The 17,072-nt window shown below is 49.5% G+C and overlaps 1 protein-coding gene across 1 annotated transcript in view; it reads left to right on the forward strand.

Annotated features, from left to right (window-relative positions):
- The window catches only part of XYLT1 (xylosyltransferase 1), a 303,918-nt gene that overhangs the window by 81,374 nt on the left and 205,472 nt on the right, over nt 1-17,072 (forward strand). The window contains exon 2 of the mRNA XM_036825572.1: nt 3,449-3,487. Coding sequence (XP_036681467.1) covers nt 3,449-3,487 — 39 coding nt within the window. The remainder of the gene's footprint in view (nt 1-3,448; nt 3,488-17,072) is intronic.

Here is a 17,072-nt window from a genome sequence, read left to right on the forward strand (position 1 = left end):
ATCTAGGCTGTGCTTAGCTTCAAGCTGCAGATTGGATCGGGTCTGCCCCGACTGTCTCTCATCCTCCTTGGACCAGCAGGCTACCTGGGGCACATTCTTCTTGTGCTGATGGCAAAAGCACAAGAGGTCACGCTCAATCACGCAAGCACATTTCAAACTTCTACTGTGTCGTAACTGCTAATGGGCAAGCCCAAGTTCAAGGGATGAGGAAGCATGCTCGGCAAAGAAATGCAAAATCACAGGACCAGAGGGTGTGGATCTAGGGAGTGGTGAAAACGAGGGCCACTTATTCAACCTACCCAGTTCCCCACTTGACTTCCTCCATCTAGTCATTGCAGTAGATGATATGAAAGGGCTTTCCTCGCTTTAGGTGGTTCCCTGGTTCCCGGTCCCCACATTAAGATTCTAAAAGCACTCCACTGTAGCATCCGAGCACGTTGCAAATTCCCCTTTAGTCCCTGGGAGCCTTTCCTCTGACAGACAGGAGTTTACTCTACTGTAAACCAAAGAGTCCCAATTTAGACAGACAGGATGGATTAGGCAGACAGCATCATTGACCTGGTTCCACTTCGTTAGCCTTTCCAATTAAGGAGGATGTTACTGAAAGACCTCACAGAGGTACAGCCATACCTTGAATCCTCTGGACTGAGCCTCTGTAGGGAGTCTTATATTTCAAATGCGCACAGAGGAGGGGAACACAGTTTTGTTGGCAAGTGAATCCCAAGTGTCAATGACATGGCCATTTGTGAGTTACTTTGTCTTCTTCTTGGCTAGGTAATTAACATGCTAAATAGATAGCATTTTTGCTTTTGTTTTTCAGAAGCTTTTTAATGAATATTAGTCCCCTGACCCTGAGCCCAGAGGGTCTCCATCTCGGTCGGAACACCAAATAAAGACTTGGTGCGACACTGTATCCAAGGATCAGGCTGTGGGTTTTGTCAGCACAGTTGTCAGAGGTTCCCTGTGGTTTCCCAGGAGGGTCTTTTCCAGTGGAGTTGTTCATAGGGGTTCAGGATGGCATTCTCCCCTCTCCACCCCACCCCACCCAGTGGGATTCTGAGCAGTGAAGAGTAATCCCCAAACAATAGCCAAATGGGCTGTGAAGTACAGTTTAATTAATCTGGGCACGCACCCAACACCCTGTGCAATGCTTTGCAAGGACCTGGCTTTAAAAATGAGGCTAATGTCTGAGTGTGAGAAGCAGCTTCTTCTCTTCTAGTCAAAATCTGGATGGTGGGATCTGAATAAAGACAGGGACAGACAGACACACGGAGACTGACTCTGAGTTGAAGCACAGACTTGCCTGCTCTCACTCACTGAACAGCACGGTGGGATCTGACCCACACTGCCCGGCACAGACCAGGATGATGGCCTTGCCTCCTGACAGCTAGAATGGGCCCTGCCCAGCATGCTTGCCTGACACAGGGAAACTGGGAGTACAGAGTCCACTCTCCCCGCATACGAGTGATACAGGAGCTGGCTGGGGGGCTTCGTGAGGGATGCTAAAATAATGAACCTCACTTGAAAAAAAAGTGGTTCAGTGAAGGTTCTCCCCCGTCATAGTTGCCACTGCTTTCCTCTTGAGAAGGAGCTAGTAAGGGTTTGAAGACAGAGGCCTGCAGTATTTCTCTTAAGACTTCTCCAAGTTCCTTTATGGGCCAAGGCTGCAACGTGGGGGAGAAAATGCCCCTCAGCCTCTTCCTGAGTACGAGGAATATTCAGTGCCAGGGTGGAATGTGAAAATTAGAGTGAGACGTTCTCTTGGCAACAGTGTTTGAGCTGCACCGTTGGAGAAGTGCTGGGAATTAGAACTGGAATCGGGAGAGAGGATTCCCTCGTCTTGTAGGAAAAGTCAGTACAGACCAGAACGCAAAATGATCCTGGGGTCAGGCCTCCGGCGCTCATCACAATTAGGTACCAAAGAGAAGTGAGCAAGAAAGTGAGTGACAGTTTACCTAGGGTAGGGGTTTAAGATGTTCCAATTTCTCTACACTTCCTTTTTTTAAAATTGTGGAAAGGACACTTCACATGATATCTACCCTCTGGGCAAAATTTTCAGTGTACAATATAGTTTGTTAACTCTAGGCTCTGTGTCGAACAGCAGCTCTCTGGAGCTTATTCATCTAGTGTGAACAAAACTTTGTACCCGATAAATAGCACCTCCCCATTTCCCTCTCCCTCCAGCCCCTGCCAACCACCCTTCTACTCTCTGCTTCTATGAGAGTTAACTTTAGGTTCCTCATATAAGTGGAATCATGAAATCTGTACTCTCATGTTTATGGCAGCCAAATTCGTAATAGCCAAAACATGGAAAGAACCTACATATCCATTGACAAGTGAATGGATAAAGAAAATAACGTTGTATGTATATGCACAGAGGAATATTATTCAGCCTTCAAACAAGAAGGAAGTCCTGCCATTTGTGACAACATGGATGAACCTTGAGGACATCATGCTAAGTAAAATCAGCTGTTCACAGACAAACAAATAGGGTGCGATTCCTACATCTCCTTCTTGTTCACAGCAGAGGCCAGCGGGCTGGGGCTAATTTGCATGGCTTCCTCGAAGCCTGTGTTGGAAAATCTGCTCGGATAAAGCAAAGCTTCCAATTGAGTTCGCACTGAGGGGCCGTAAAATCACGCCCATTCTCTGTAAGAGGCAGCTTGAGGTTACTTTCCCAGAATCAGGAATCCAAGATGATGCAGCTCAGAGCTGACCTAGTCCAGACAAAAATAGCCTTTATGTGCCGAGCTTCCTGTTTTCTTTGGAATCCACTTGCTGAAAACCATTACGTCCTCCCCAGCTGCCCCTTCCTCCTCCGTACCCACCCTGCCCCCCACCCAAGCGTTCACGTTTAATGACCCGAGGCATTACCACCAAGCATTTCCAGTCAATTGGCTTTTGTAGCGAGTGAATGAATGGGACTTTCTCTGGCCTTCTCTCAGCTGAAAGGAGTCTTCCCCAGCCCATTGGAATGTGCCACACAGACCAGGAATTAAGCTCTTCTTTTCCTCTCAGTCCTTCCCTCATTCTTTCCAAGATCAGACACAAAGTGGCGGCCTTGCCCCTAATGGGGATTTTATATTCTTTCAGGTTTATTTCTAATCCTCTTACGGACCCATCTTCTCCTTCACATCAATGATTTGAACACGCTTTGAGATACTCGGCGAGGGGCCTTTGTTTCTTGTTTCTTTACGCTGACACTTCATGGTTGTGCACGATCTCCACGCGGGTGTCCCTGTATCCCCCTAATGAAAGATTACAGCCTCCTTCATCCTGTGGGTGGGGGAGGAGGTGTGGTGGGGGGAGATTGGGCCGGGCTATCCTCCTGTCACGTGGAATGGGGGCGACAGGGGGGGGCCAGCTTCCCTGCGGGGTTGCTTGATGCCGGGGCAGTAGGTTACACTTCTCCCACCGCTCACGTGTGTTCTCTCCTCTTTTCCCACAGGCCGCACAACCAAGCCCTGTGATCACCCTGGAGGCCCAAGTGAGTACCTTCCCGTGGTGTTTGTCACTTTCTCTGCACTGATGTCCCCGGACCAGCTCTCTAGGGGGCGTTCGTGCATCCTCTTGGCTCCAGGACTCAGAAAGGCTGGACGGACACATAAGGCCACCCTCCTGCCCGATTGGGATATGTGCGTGCACCCACATGTGTACACACACCAGCTGATTGTGCATGAGTGTGTGTGCACGCATGCACGTACCCAGGTTCTGAAAGCACCATGGGAAGAACCAGACCTGTTTCTTTTGAGTTTTCTTCTGCCCTTTGCTTCCGCCCAGCAGTCACGAGGAGGTGAATGCAGGGGGAGAGGGAAGGCAGAGAGGAGGCATGCAGTGGGGGATGGCTGCCCTTTCATGCCTTGGGTTTGGAGAACTTTCTCCCCGGGCAGTTAGTTGTGTGCTTGTGTCTGCTTGCGCGATGGGCCATTCTGAGGAATGTGAATCACGGTGGCATTTCTGTGCGGGGGGCAGGTGACCAGTGGGCCTTGTAAGGAGGGAATGGCCCTTACTGTCCACCTTCTGTGTTCCGGGGAGCTAGGACAGCGGGGCAGCTCTGAGCCCAGCAGACCCGGGTAGAGCCCCAGAGCTGTGTCTTCTGGCCCTGAGGGGTCACTGAACCACTCGGCCTCCGTCTCCCCATCTGGAATATTATTACCACAGGGATAGTGCCTGCCCTGCAGGGCTGTGGTGAGGAGGAAAGCACAGGGTGTCTGTGACGTCATCAGTATGTGCTAAGTGCTTATGAGTGTTAGCTTTTTTTTTTTAACATCTTTATTGGAGTATAATTGCTTTACAGTGGTGTGTTAGTTTCTGCTGTTTAACAAGAATGTTAGCTTTTTAAACCAGTAGCACGGTGCTTTTCCCACGGGACTTGAAGGAGGTGTATCTTTGGATGGGTGGTTTCCTTAGCTCTGTGGGTTGGTCAGACAGTAAACAGGGAAGCCAGGGTGGATGCCAGCAGCACCCCACAGCTCAGCGTGTCAGACAGGCGAACGTGGCTGAGCTTCTCAAGGCCCCTCGGTGACTCCTGCGCACCCTGGGACCAGCTGCACCCTACTCTTCACCCTCGTCACGGGCACCTCTGCCCTGCCTTCCCCACGGGAATGAGGCACAAGCCCACCCCGCTCCTCCTTCCTTCATCAGAAAGGCCGGACGTTGGGAGGAAAGTGGATTCTCAGGGTTTCTTTGGGCTCTTCTGGCCTCTCACTACCCACCCCCACTCTCCCCACACACGCTTACTTACGTCGGCTTCAGGGATGACCAGACAACAAAGCTGGCAGGAGGGAGCAGCGGGTGGGACTTTGAGAGGATAAACGCCCAGTTTTTAGTCCCTGTTTGGCCATCCTCTGGTCTGGTTTTTGCCAGACTTCGGCCGGTCACCTGTCACCTCGGCCACGTTGGGCAAATGTGAATTGTACCTGTGCCAAGTCACCTAGAAATACATTCTCCCTGAAATGAACATATTTTACTTTCAGAAGTAGACTTACCCTAAGCTAATGATCCCCGATCAGGGGTATCTTTGAGCCCCAGAGGACTCGTGGCAATGTCTGAAGACATTTTTGGTTATCTCACCTTGGCGGGCTGGGAGGGAGGGGGGTTTACTACGGACATCTAATAGGTAGAGACCAGAGAGGCTGCTGAATATCCTACAAGGCACAGGATGCCCCCACAGGAAGAATTACCATGCCTGAAATGGCAGTAGGGCCAGGGTTGAGAAATGCTGTCTCAAGGAATAATATTGGTGAAATCACAAGTTTGATGTGCCAGTTACATTGTGTTGCAAAACATTGAATGTTAAATTAATACAGTTGAAAATCTCCTTTGGGTGCCCTCTAAAATCACTGCAACATCCTCTCAGAGGTATGTGTGCCACACTTTGGGAAACGTGTCTCTCCCCACGTATTTTGAGAGAACGTCCAGGGTGGGTTTTTGAAATGCTGGCCCTTCTCTTCTTTATCAGTCTTTCCCCAGAAGGAAAAGTTACTAGACTCAGGGAAACCCCTGGGCACATAGTCTGCACCCAGAATTCTGGAAGCCAAATCTGAGGTGGAGTGGCTGCAGCCTGGATGGTTCTGGATGGTTCTGTCCTTGGCCCTGCTGCATCTCTCGCCCCACCAGCCCTTCAAAAGCTCCATGGGAAAGAACAGTCACATGCCCTGGCTCTGGGGTGTGACAGCTCACACCCCTACCTACACAGTGACCTCTCCCCGAGTCACATCCATCCGCCTGAGGGACCTGAGCCCCGGTCCGCACGCAGCCAGCTGTGGCACGTGGCCGGCTCTCTGCACTGGTGCCACCGCACTGGGGAGATGACTCAGTATGTCTCCAAACAACACTCCATCAGTCTCATCTGGAGCTCGGTCTTTGGGGAGCCGTAGGATGCTGTCTTCTTTCCCCGAGTTCTGATTTCCCACGTTAAAGAGAACGTTGGAACCCAACCAAAGTACAGATTTTTTTTTTTTTTTTTGTAACTGTTGGCACAAGCCCGTGGCCAGATCTGACTTTGTGCTGGGCCTCAGCCCATCGTGGGACTCAGGATGGGATCCTCTTCAGCTGCCTGCAGGCAGGTCAGATGAGAGGGGCAGGCAAAGGTTCTCTGGCAGGACACGGCACCCCAAATATTACCCATATGGCACAAGCAAGGTGGCAGATGTGGCCGAGCTTGGAAGAGCCAGCCGTGCAGAGGTGAGCGGTGGATGTGCTCTGAGCCCTGTGTCAGTTCCCACTTCCTCCCCTTGTGCCCTTTGCCCCCAAGAAAGCCATCACCTGCTCCATCCTGGAGCACAGGTGCCACGGGTGGGCCTGAATTTGAGCTTTCACTGCGAGCCATGTCCGTACATCATTCTTCAGTGGCGTGCTTGCGCAGGGCCCAGTCTGCATAGGGACACTGGGCCAGCCACGGACCCTTCCCTCCACGCGTTCCCTCTCTCCCTAGTACTCACTGCATCAGCCCCCGCCCGGTGCTTAGTGCGTCTGTCCCCGGGCAGCTGTTCTGAGTTGGGGGGGTTGGATTGCTTGGCTGCTGAGGCCTCCTCTGATGCTCTGCCACTGGCACAGCGAAGCTTCACATCTGTTGGCATCAGCAGGACTCTCTCTGCTTAACGGCCAGATGAATAGGATGAGGAAGTCGAGTAAGGTTTAAATCCCTGGTGTCAGCTTTCCCTCAGCAGGTTGCCCCTGGTGGGTACCGAGGACTCCCTGACTTGCAATGGTGAATACTTTTCTAGTCTCCAGATGGTGGTTACCGGGGGACCAAGTGACCTAGAGATGAAAAAAAAGTGTCTGAAAGGAATTTGAATTTGGTTAGCAGCATCTTCACGATCCCCACTCTTACTGATATTTACCACTTGCCAAGAACTGGCTTCTCCCACTGAATCCTCAAATGCCGTTACTACGTAGGTCTTTTCATGATACCCAACTTCCAGATGAGGACCCTAAGGGTCAGAGAGGTTAAGTAACTTGCCCAAGGTCACACAGGACCTGGCATTGGTGAGTGTCAGACTTGGGGCCATATGACATCAGAATCTATCTTCTCAACCTCTGTCCTATTTTTCCAGAAAAAAAAAGTTGCCTAGAAAGATTTGCTGGTGCTCAGAAAAGCTGGAGGGACGAGCTTGATGTACGCACCCCAAGTTCAATATAGATAAATAGATAGATGGATGGATAGTGCTTTGTACAAGTATCCGCAGATGTACTTAGATAAGTAGGTAGAGGGATGATAGATAGATGATAGGTGGGTGGATATATACATAAATAGATAATAATGCTTTACATGATGAGTGATTCTTTGACCGATAGTTTTGCCACAAGGCTGGTAGGTAAAAGGGTTTAAGCAGTGGACCCAATAGAAAATTTATTTTAAAAACAACAAAAATGAAACATCTCCCTGTGCATCAGTAGTGTTTTGGTAAATATGAATGCTCATTATTTGATTCTCTCTTTCTCATTGATCCCCAAGATGGTTTATCATTTCTGAATTCATTCCAATTGGCAAGGCCTCTCGTTATTTAATTTTAGCTTCTCTGTCTCCCTTCCTGCCACCCCTTCCCCCAACATCTTCACTGTCAATTAGTTCATGGCCTCTGCTCCAACAGTGAGATCCCCTGGGAGTTGTAATAAAGGAACTCTTCAGTAAAGATTTGTCCATCTGGGTCTGCTGTACTTGGAGGGGAGCAAACCTTCCTTTACGCTGAGATTCCTCTCAGGACCTGAAGATCAGGGGCATCAGGAGGAAAACTCCTGACTGCTCAGCTTTCAACAACCAACCAGGTCCTTAACTTCTTTGATCAACCAGCTGGGGGTATAAGGGGAGGGAGTTACATTCACATTATTTAAAGATGATGCTGGGGTCATTGAAGATTGTGAACAAAACTCACGAGGAAAACGAGTAGTGGGTGGAAGGAAATCAGTCCGTGAGAAATTCATCCATTCATCCAGTTGGTTATTTAATAAATAGTTTGGGGTCCAGGAAGAGGCCAGGCCTTGATGCTAAATGTACAGCAGTGAACAAGACAGAAGGTACCTTGCCCATGGAGCCCCCATTCTGTTTGGGGGGAGTCAGACAGTGAATTTAAGAGCAAATAAATATGCCCATGGTTTCAGGGAGTAATGAGTGAACAAAAACAAGACCAGCGTGTCTGTAAGTGGGAGTGACCGGGCGCCACAAGGGGGAGATGTTCAGGGAAGTCTCTCTCTGGAGGTGAGTTTTAAGCTCAGGAGGTGACATCTGAGCTGAGAGCTTACAGTAGAAAGAGTTAACCAGGCAAAGAGATGGCAGTAATTGTGTTCTGAGAGTTTTGCATATTGTATCTGGGTTCTTGTAAAAATAATGCCAGTTTTCCTTAGAATCAATTAAAAGTTTTAGCTCCTTGGAGCGCCTTCAATGCCTTGGTGTCATTAGAACGTCAGGATGAATAAGGAATTACCTTATCAGACAAGGGTGAAGGGCAAGGACTGAGGGGGTGGGACAGAGGAAAAGGGGCTTAAATTTGGGGCCATCCAGTCAAACTAACACCCGCGGCGAGCATTTTGACAGGGAACTTCTGACCTGAGCAATGTTGTGCTGTGATAATGGGGCTTATGTGAGAAATCAGCTAATAGTCATCATTAGCTAATTAGCTGGCTCCCTTTCAGCTGAACTGAAGCCTGAGTCTAAACCAGTGGTTCTCAACTTGGGGCAAATTTACTACCTTCACGCCTGGGGACATTTGGTGACGTCTGGAGACATTTTTGATTGTTACAGCTTGGGGGCTGGGGAGTGCTACTGGCATCTAGTGGGTAGAGGCTAGGGAGGCTGCTGAACACCCTACCATGCATGCAAGAAAGAATTATCTGGCCCCAAATGTCAGTAGTGCCAAGGTTAAGAAGTGGTGGTGTAACCTCATTTGCTACGTGGACAGCTTATTTTACAAAGACTGTCCCAGCCACATAATTGTGACAGTGTAGAAGGGCGTAACTTGTTCCTTCCTTGGTGTTCTCTTGTTTATGTTCACACATCCTCCTCTCTGATTAATATCAGACCTCCGCCTCCAGGCTCTTGGCCGTGACACCTCCATCCCCCAAAGCCTCTAGGTCTGAGTTGTCAGGGAGTGACTGCACGCAGGGTCATGACTCATGACGCGTATGAGCATGTGTACAGTGTGTGGAAAAGGGAAAACACCTCTTAGAGATAGTTTTCTGAGAGATGCTAGGGCCCAACAGCATTTGGAGAAAAATGCAGCATTTAAAAAAAAAAAATTAAAAAGCCCATCTACGTGGCTGAGTTCAGAGAGGGTTGGGCTAATGTTTCTGGACCAACAGAGCAGGGCTTGTGAAAACCTCAGCTTCAAGGCCCAGTTCCTCTTTCAGAGGCAGACCACAGCCTCTTCTGTGCAAATTTCTTTCTCCTGAAGCTCTTCCCCCACTCCCGGGATTAAAGCAATTGCTGTCTCCTCGCCTCGCTTCCTGCTCTGGGCTTCGATTAACCTTTTCCTCCGTGGAGAGCGGTTTGGGGAGTGATCAGGGAGCTTCTGAATGGCTCTTACCTGAGTCTCCAGCCCATTAATTCTTATGGTGCCCGGCATCTGTTGAGAGGACGTTGAGACCAAATTGCTTCTCAGCCCATCTGCTTTCCTCCCACCAGCCTTTTTGGGGGAGCAGAACCTCTCCAGAGCAGACAAGGCTGATTTTGGGACAAGCCAAATCCCTCCACCATGGTCTTTTCCTCTGACTCTGATTTGCTGGGTCTTTAATTAGACCTGGTGGGAGAGGTGGGGCAGGGAGGTGACCAGCTGTACCACTGCCCAGGCCAGGACTTGGCTTGCCAGGCAGGGAGGCTGGACCTGGCAGTAGAAACGTTCTCGGGGAGGATTTGCCTTCCTATGGCCATGGTACCTCTCTAGTCTGTATGACTCAGGGCAAACGAAGTGATGCAACATTCCATAAATAGCCAGCAAGTTCCCCAAAGTGTAGCCACATGCGCCGTTTCGAAAAATAGATCGTGTTGAGGTCATTATTCCTCTGTTCTCCGTGGGAGATGACTTCTCCCAAGACATTGAAGGTTTGAGTTTAGCTGTTGACTGAGAACACTTCAAACTATTGCTCTTGTCAATAATGACCAACATACATTGACTATTAGTTTACTATGAGCCGAGAACTGCACATTGTATGTGTATTTGTAAATTTAGTACTTTTAGCCAATATCCACTAAGCACTGGTAACATGGGCTGGGCGCTCTTCTAAGTAAGCTCTTTACATGGATTCACCCAACTCAGATTTCACAGCTGCCCTCGATGGGAGGTATTAAATCATCCCTGTTTTACAGACGAGAAACTGAGGCATAACAAGGTTAAGCTGCTTGTCCAACGGCTAACAAGTGGAGCAGCCGGGATTTGGACCTGGCAGTCTAGCAGGTACAGATCTTAGCCCCGTTTTACAGACAAGCCGACTGAGGCCCAGAGAGACCGAGTTTCCTGTAAAAGTTATACAGTCAGTAAGTGGTTGAGGCTGGATTAGAGCCAGGTTACAAATGAAGCACCATCTCCTTCACTGCTATGTTGCTAAGACATAGATTAAATATAGATAGAGAATAGATACAGATGATAGATAGGTATAAGAGGTAGAGATGTAGACGTAGTTATAGATCTGTAACTTAATTACATAATGTGTATGTGATGTACAGTGTATACAGTCAGCCCTCTGAATTCCCCATCCACAGATTCAACCAACCATGGATCAAAAATATCTGGAAAAAAATTCCAGAAAGTTCTAAAAAGCAAAACTCGAATTTGCCACATGCTGACAACTATTCATGTAGCTTTTACATTGTATTACATTGTATTAGGAGTTATAAGTGATCTAAAGATGATTTAAAGTATACAGGAGGATGTGTGTAGGTTATATGCAAATACTATGCCGTTTTATATAAGGGACTTGAGCGTCTATGGATTTTGGTCTCTATGGGGGTCCTGGTACCAATCCGCCCGGAGATACTGAGAGACGACTGTATACACATAATACATATATACATTATGATATCCATTATACATTAGATGTCATATATTATACATTAGAAAATATAATTCTATATCAATATATCTAATTTATATCTCTATATCTGAACCTATATCTAATCTATATCTATATCTAATGTATATATGCATTATAGTGCATATATTATTATAATGCATGTATGTGTAATGTATACAACTAACATATATATGCTACATATAGATTAGATAGATATAGAGATTAGGTATAGAGAGATAGATTAGATATAGAACATATACAGATATGATGTAGCTATAAATGTAGATGTAGACATAGATAATATTTAGATATAGATATAGCTACAGATATAGTTATATGTATAGTTACAGATATAAGTAGAGATAGAGACAGAGGTAGAGATCACTCCCTTGGCCAACCCCAGCAGACGGGTTTGGAATTATCCGTCCGTACGGAGTGAATTCCAGGTGCGGAGCCGAGGTTCCGTGCAGCGGGAGGGTCCCCCTGCAGAGAGCAAGCAGAGTGGTCGCACAGTGAGAAGGAGACACTCACGTTTCCCTTCCAGCAGATGCATCTTCTTGAAGAGCACCTGCCCACACAACTTCCAGCACTGAGGGGAAGCCCGCAGTGCCAGCAGCTGAGCAACACGGCAGTGTCGCCAGATTTGCATCGAATTACAAGCTGGAGGCTCGGCGAGCAGGCGTTGCAGCTGTTTGGCATCCATAGCACGTGGACCAGGATCTTTGAGGCTTAGTCTGTCTGCTCCGTGAGGTTTTCGGGCAGGGCGGTGTGAACCCAGCAGCTTAAAAAGAGAAGGTTCCAGGCCTAGAATGTTCAGGCTGGGTTTGAAGGTTCTAGTTGTCGAGGTAATTCAGTCAAGAAACTCGCTGTCACATAAAATAGCAGCACGACGGAGGTCGAGGTGGAGGAGCGACATCAAAATCAATACCCAGAGCCCAGACTTGGAGGATTTAGGAACCAGAGAGGATCTGCATGCTGCTTCTGCAACATCGCCTGCATGTTTGCTCCACACCTAGGACTTTGCTAAGCGCTTTTTATGCATCATCTCATCTAATCGTGATGGCAGCACCTGGGGAAGGGGCTCGCGTTCCCCTCCTTTGCAGGAGAAGACACTGAGGCATTGACAGGTTAAGTACTTGGTTCAAGGCCACAGCCCTCCTGAATGGCAGAGGGAGGACTGAAGCCAGACCTCCGTCTCCTGCAGCGTTTGCTGTGCCCCCTGCCCCTCAGGGCTCACCTTTGTGCTTTACACGTGGAAAAACCCAGAGTGGCTCCACAGCTTTCATGGTCACCCACCCAACACGTTCGTGGCAGACCTGGATTCAGGTGACACTTCACCGTAGCCAGTCAGATAAGCCCCACGTGATTCCTGGCCACGGGAAGTTCAGGCTCCGTGTGGAAGGTCAACAGCCCCACGTCTCCCTCACGCACCCTCTTGCTGATGCCGCCTCGGATGTTAGGTCTCAGCTGAGATGAAACGTGTTGGGTGTATTCTGTCCCCACCCTCCTCAGATCCGCTTTCCACCCATCCTCCCTTCCCTCGGCCCCCAGAGGCTGACCTTGATGGATTTCATCAGCGTGGACTTCTCATTGCTTCGGTCCAGGGGAGGCGCTGGCAAGAGATGGGAGGAGGTGGGGACAGTGGGATGGGGTCATTTTCTGTGGGTTGGCTGAGTCGCCTGGGAGGGCCACAGCTCCTGCAGGGCTGCCCTGTCCCATAGCTACGACTGCTCTCTCCAGGACCTGATCACACGGATCAGGTGGTGGCAGCTCCCTGCTGTGGCCGGAGCTGCTTTGTCGGCTTCCCTTAGAAAGTGTCTCTTGGTAAAGTGTCCTCAGCTTCCCCTAGGAGAGTGGCCTCTGTTTCCTCGGGGCCTGGACACGGAGCCTCCAGCCCCTTCCTCACATAGCACTGCCAGTGGGGTTTCCCAGGGTGAATCACTGTCATTTCTTGTCCTGTTGTGATAAAGTGGGGGGTCTTCAAACCAAGGGAAGGTCCCAGAACGGATGGGAGGGAGCAGTGATTCTTTTGAAACTGAATGCCCAATTGTGGGTGTCTGAGCATTTTTCTGGGCAGAGGATCAGAGCTGTCATTCTATTTGTGACAACCTCCCCCCAAAACCAAATCGAGAAGTAAACATTCTCAATACCACTGTGCTAAATAAAGCACGAGAGGACCCACATGTGTGAGAAAGATGCCCCAGGCAGGGGCCAGTTTGCTCTGAGTCTTGTCACTCACACCCTTGTGTCTGTCTTGGCTCTGAGGCAGTGAAGGACTCCTTCACCCGGGAGGGACCAAGGTCTAGGCTGACAAGGCAGGGAGGGCAGGGCTTCAGCTCCTCCCTGTAACCCCAGAGCAGACAGGCAGACAGAGAAAACAGGCTATTTCTGCCAGCAGGGAAGGCCTTTGCAAACTCTCCTTTTCTCATTCTCTGTCACACCTCCAGGAAATATAACTGCCTTAGCATTTGAATCTGATTTCTCAAAAGTGCCACCACCTCGCCTCTGCCTCTGAGAGGCCCTGGGAAGGCCAGCACGTGGCCGTTTCTCCAGTCCAAGTGGTTCTGGCTGGGGAACTGGGCTGTCCCCTCCCAGCAGGTTGGAGAGGTGGGGTCCCAGCTCCAACCTCAATGCAACCCTCCCTGCTGGGTTCAAGTGCCTTTCCGAAAAGGAACATCTTATTAATAATAATAACCCCTTCTGATTTTCTTCTGGGAACTATAGCTCTTATTTTTCCACGGAAAGGAAGGGGACTGGATGGGAAACTCAAGTTAGCTGTGGTGCAGGCACCAGATGGGTGGGGCTGAGGACCGTGGGACAGTTTTATTGTCTTGAGAAGGAAGAGCCCAGCCAGCTCAATGCTAGAAGAAAGAAACTCCAGCTATACAAGGGGCCTAAAGCGACTTCTCTGCCACACGCTCCCTGCCCCAATTACAACCGGCACTGGTTATGGGGTGCCAGGAGGTAACTTTCTCATGACATCATCCTAGACCCAGAGTCATACACAGGCCTCCTCGTGGCCTCTCCAACTGGCCCACGGGGTTTGGGGGGCAGGGAGGGGGTTTGAAAGATTTTTGAAAAATTAGAAGGTAAAACTGCATTGAGCCTTCAGATGTCAGCTAGTGGCAAGGACCAGCTGCCCCCTTTGGATGGAGCCCAGGGTCCTGGGTTCGAATCCTGGCCTCTTCACTTACTGAATGCATCACCTTTGAGAAGGTATTCAGCCTCCTGAGACTCAGTTTCCCCACTGGTTAAAGCAACCACGTCACCTACCTCCTTGGACTCTTTAGAGGCTGGGGTGATGATGCCCCCTTGTCACTTATAAACACTAACCCCACCCCGCTTTCTCTCTTGTGTCAGGAGGAGACCCCAGGAGCAAGGGCTCTTCAGTCTCCTTACATTGTCTCCCCATGCAGGAATTTGCTTTGTCCTTTTTCTGGAACATTCTTCCTTCTCTATTCGGATGGCTGCTTCCCTCTTTGCAGAGAGGGAAGTAGCATTAGTTAAAATACCGGGATGTCTTTGGCAGCTGAGCCAGGTGCTTGTGTCCTGTGAGTGGGCTGGGACATTTGCCTTCGCGCGGGACAGGGTAGGCTGTGTTGTCACCACATAAGCAAAGCCCAGGTCTGCCTGGACTCCCGAGTGGTCAGCAGAGTGGCAGAGGCAGGCACAGTTCTTCTAATGGAAAAGCATCTTCGGGAGGGGAGGGGAGGGGAGGGGAGATGAGGCTCGCCCGCTAGCCCGGGCAGTGGAACTGCCCCTGGTTAAGAGCCCCACACAGCTTCCTTAGACGGCCGGACGCCGAGCATCTCAGTAGCCCCCAGGTGGAGTGTGGGCCGGGTCTCATCAGTTCTTCTGCCTCCCGTCTGCCCGTTACTTCAGGGTCTCCCTTCCCCAGGGCAGCCTCCTCGTTCACCCTGCTCATCCACCAAGCTTGCTCAGCCGAGGCACTCCTGCCATTTTGGACTTCATTGTGGGCGCTGTCCTGTGCAGCGTACCTGGGCTCTACCCACTGCGTGCCAGTGACGCCCCCTTCCCAGTTGCAACAACCCAAAATATCTCCAGACACAGCCGGATGTCCCCTAGGGGCAAAGTTGACCCCAACTGAGAACCACTGGCCTGAGTGTGGTTTGCAGGGACCGTGTCATGAAACGGTGCTGGGGAGGGTTAGGTGAAGTCCATGGGTTGGATACCTCCTATAAATGTCATTGAATTTGACGTCTTTGCTCTTAAGTGACATTATATGGGTGGGGCGAGAGGGAGAGTTTAAACAAACCAGCACATGCCAAGCCTTTCATTGTTGGCAAGATGAGATACAAAGGAAAACTCGAATGTTCCAGCAAACTCTGAGGCACAGAAAGGTGAAGGGCCCGGTGTGCTCCTGGGGGCTGGAGACCCCAACCCCAGCTCTGAACGCTGCCCGAGTCGCTTTTCGGCTGGGTGCCTGGTGGGGCGAGGGCCAAGCTCCAGGCAGGGCTCCTGAAGCCTGCAAGCGTGGGGTTGGCAGATTTGCTGTGGTTTGGCGCTCTCAGGAGGGCGTGGGCTTGCCTGACACCCGGAAATAGTCTGTGGCTTTGGGACTGACTCTGTAGCGTGTTAAAACCGGCTGGTTTTACTCCCCAGTTACTCACTCTCACTGTACCGCATTCATACAAGCTGCTTTTTACTCCCTGGACTCTGTGAAAGGATCCTATGTGCGGAGCATCAGCTTAGAACAAGCGGGCCGCTGTGTGCCACGCCGGAGGCTACTTGTTTACGTGTTAGTTTGTCCTTGAGCGTTTCTCCACCCTGTTCTCTATGGCTAGAAACATGTTTGTTTTTAATTTTTATTCATTTATTTATTTTTAGGTTTTCCTTTTGGGACTTAAGATCTTTTTCTGGATTTGTTTTTCATCGTTGCTATGATCAGTAGTATATTGTATTCTCCGGTTAGTATTATATTATTGATTAGTTCATTCACTGAATATTTATTGAGTGCCTACTCTGTGCCAGACACTGTTTTAGGGGCTGGAGATACAGCAGCGAACAAGACAGGAGTCCCTGCTGTCGCGCGCCCTCATTCTAGACAGATGGTAAACGAGAGATGTGTGTTTCAATGTTATGTCAAATGGTGACAAGTGCTAAGGAGGAAAGTGAGGCAGGGGAGGGGTGGGCGAGGCCAGGTCAGTCGAGGAGGGATTGCCCTTTGACTTTGGTGGGGCTGGGGAGGGCCGCCTGGAAATGAGGCAGCGTTTGAGCAGAGTCCTAAAGAGTATGGGTGGGCGAGGAAAAGAGAGCAGCCAGTGCAAAGGCCCTGAGGTAGGTTTTGCTTGGCATGGTTTTTGCACCATAGAAGCCAGTGTGGCTAAAGCAAGAGTGAGCAAGGGAAAGAGGGGTGGAGGTGGGGCCAGAGCATTAGAATCTTATTGAACCTAGAAAGGACTTTGCTTACGCTCCATGCTGAGAAGCCTCTGGAGGAATTTGAGCAGAGGAGTGACATGGCCTGACTTTTGAAAATGGGATTGGTTGCTGCCCTGCTGAAAATGCACGGTTGTTAGTCAAGGGCAGGCACAGGAAGACGGGCGAGGGAGGAGGCTTTGCAATATCCAGGGCAATGCAGTGGTGGTTGGGACCAGCATGTTCACAGTGGAGGCCAAGAGAAGTGGTTTGATTCTGGACACTTCTGAGAATAGAGCCAACTGGACTGACTGTGGGTTGAAAGCATATAAAGCAATACAGGCACACAATAACAAATAAATAAAATCAAATAATACAGAAGAGTATCAGGTGAAAGGTAAATCTTGCACCCCTTTTTCCAGTGTTCAGAGGTAACCACTATTAACAGTTTTCTTATTTCTCCTTCCAGGTTTTTCCTTTGCATATTAATGTGGGGGGCGGTGGGGAAGGGTACACAGGCAGGGATTTTGTTTCCTTGAAACTGAATCTAAAGAAACATATTTTATATTAACTTGCTGTTCCTCTCTCTGTATCTTAGACGTCAATTTATATCAGCACCCATCACTGTTCTTCATTGTTTTTAACTGCCTTCTAGTTTTTCCAAGTATTCCCAGCACCCAGCATGGTGT

Source organism: Balaenoptera musculus, chromosome 15 (genome assembly GCF_009873245.2).
Source record: "Balaenoptera musculus isolate JJ_BM4_2016_0621 chromosome 15, mBalMus1.pri.v3, whole genome shotgun sequence".
In the NCBI taxonomy this organism is placed as follows: Eukaryota; Metazoa; Chordata; class Mammalia; order Artiodactyla; family Balaenopteridae; genus Balaenoptera; species Balaenoptera musculus.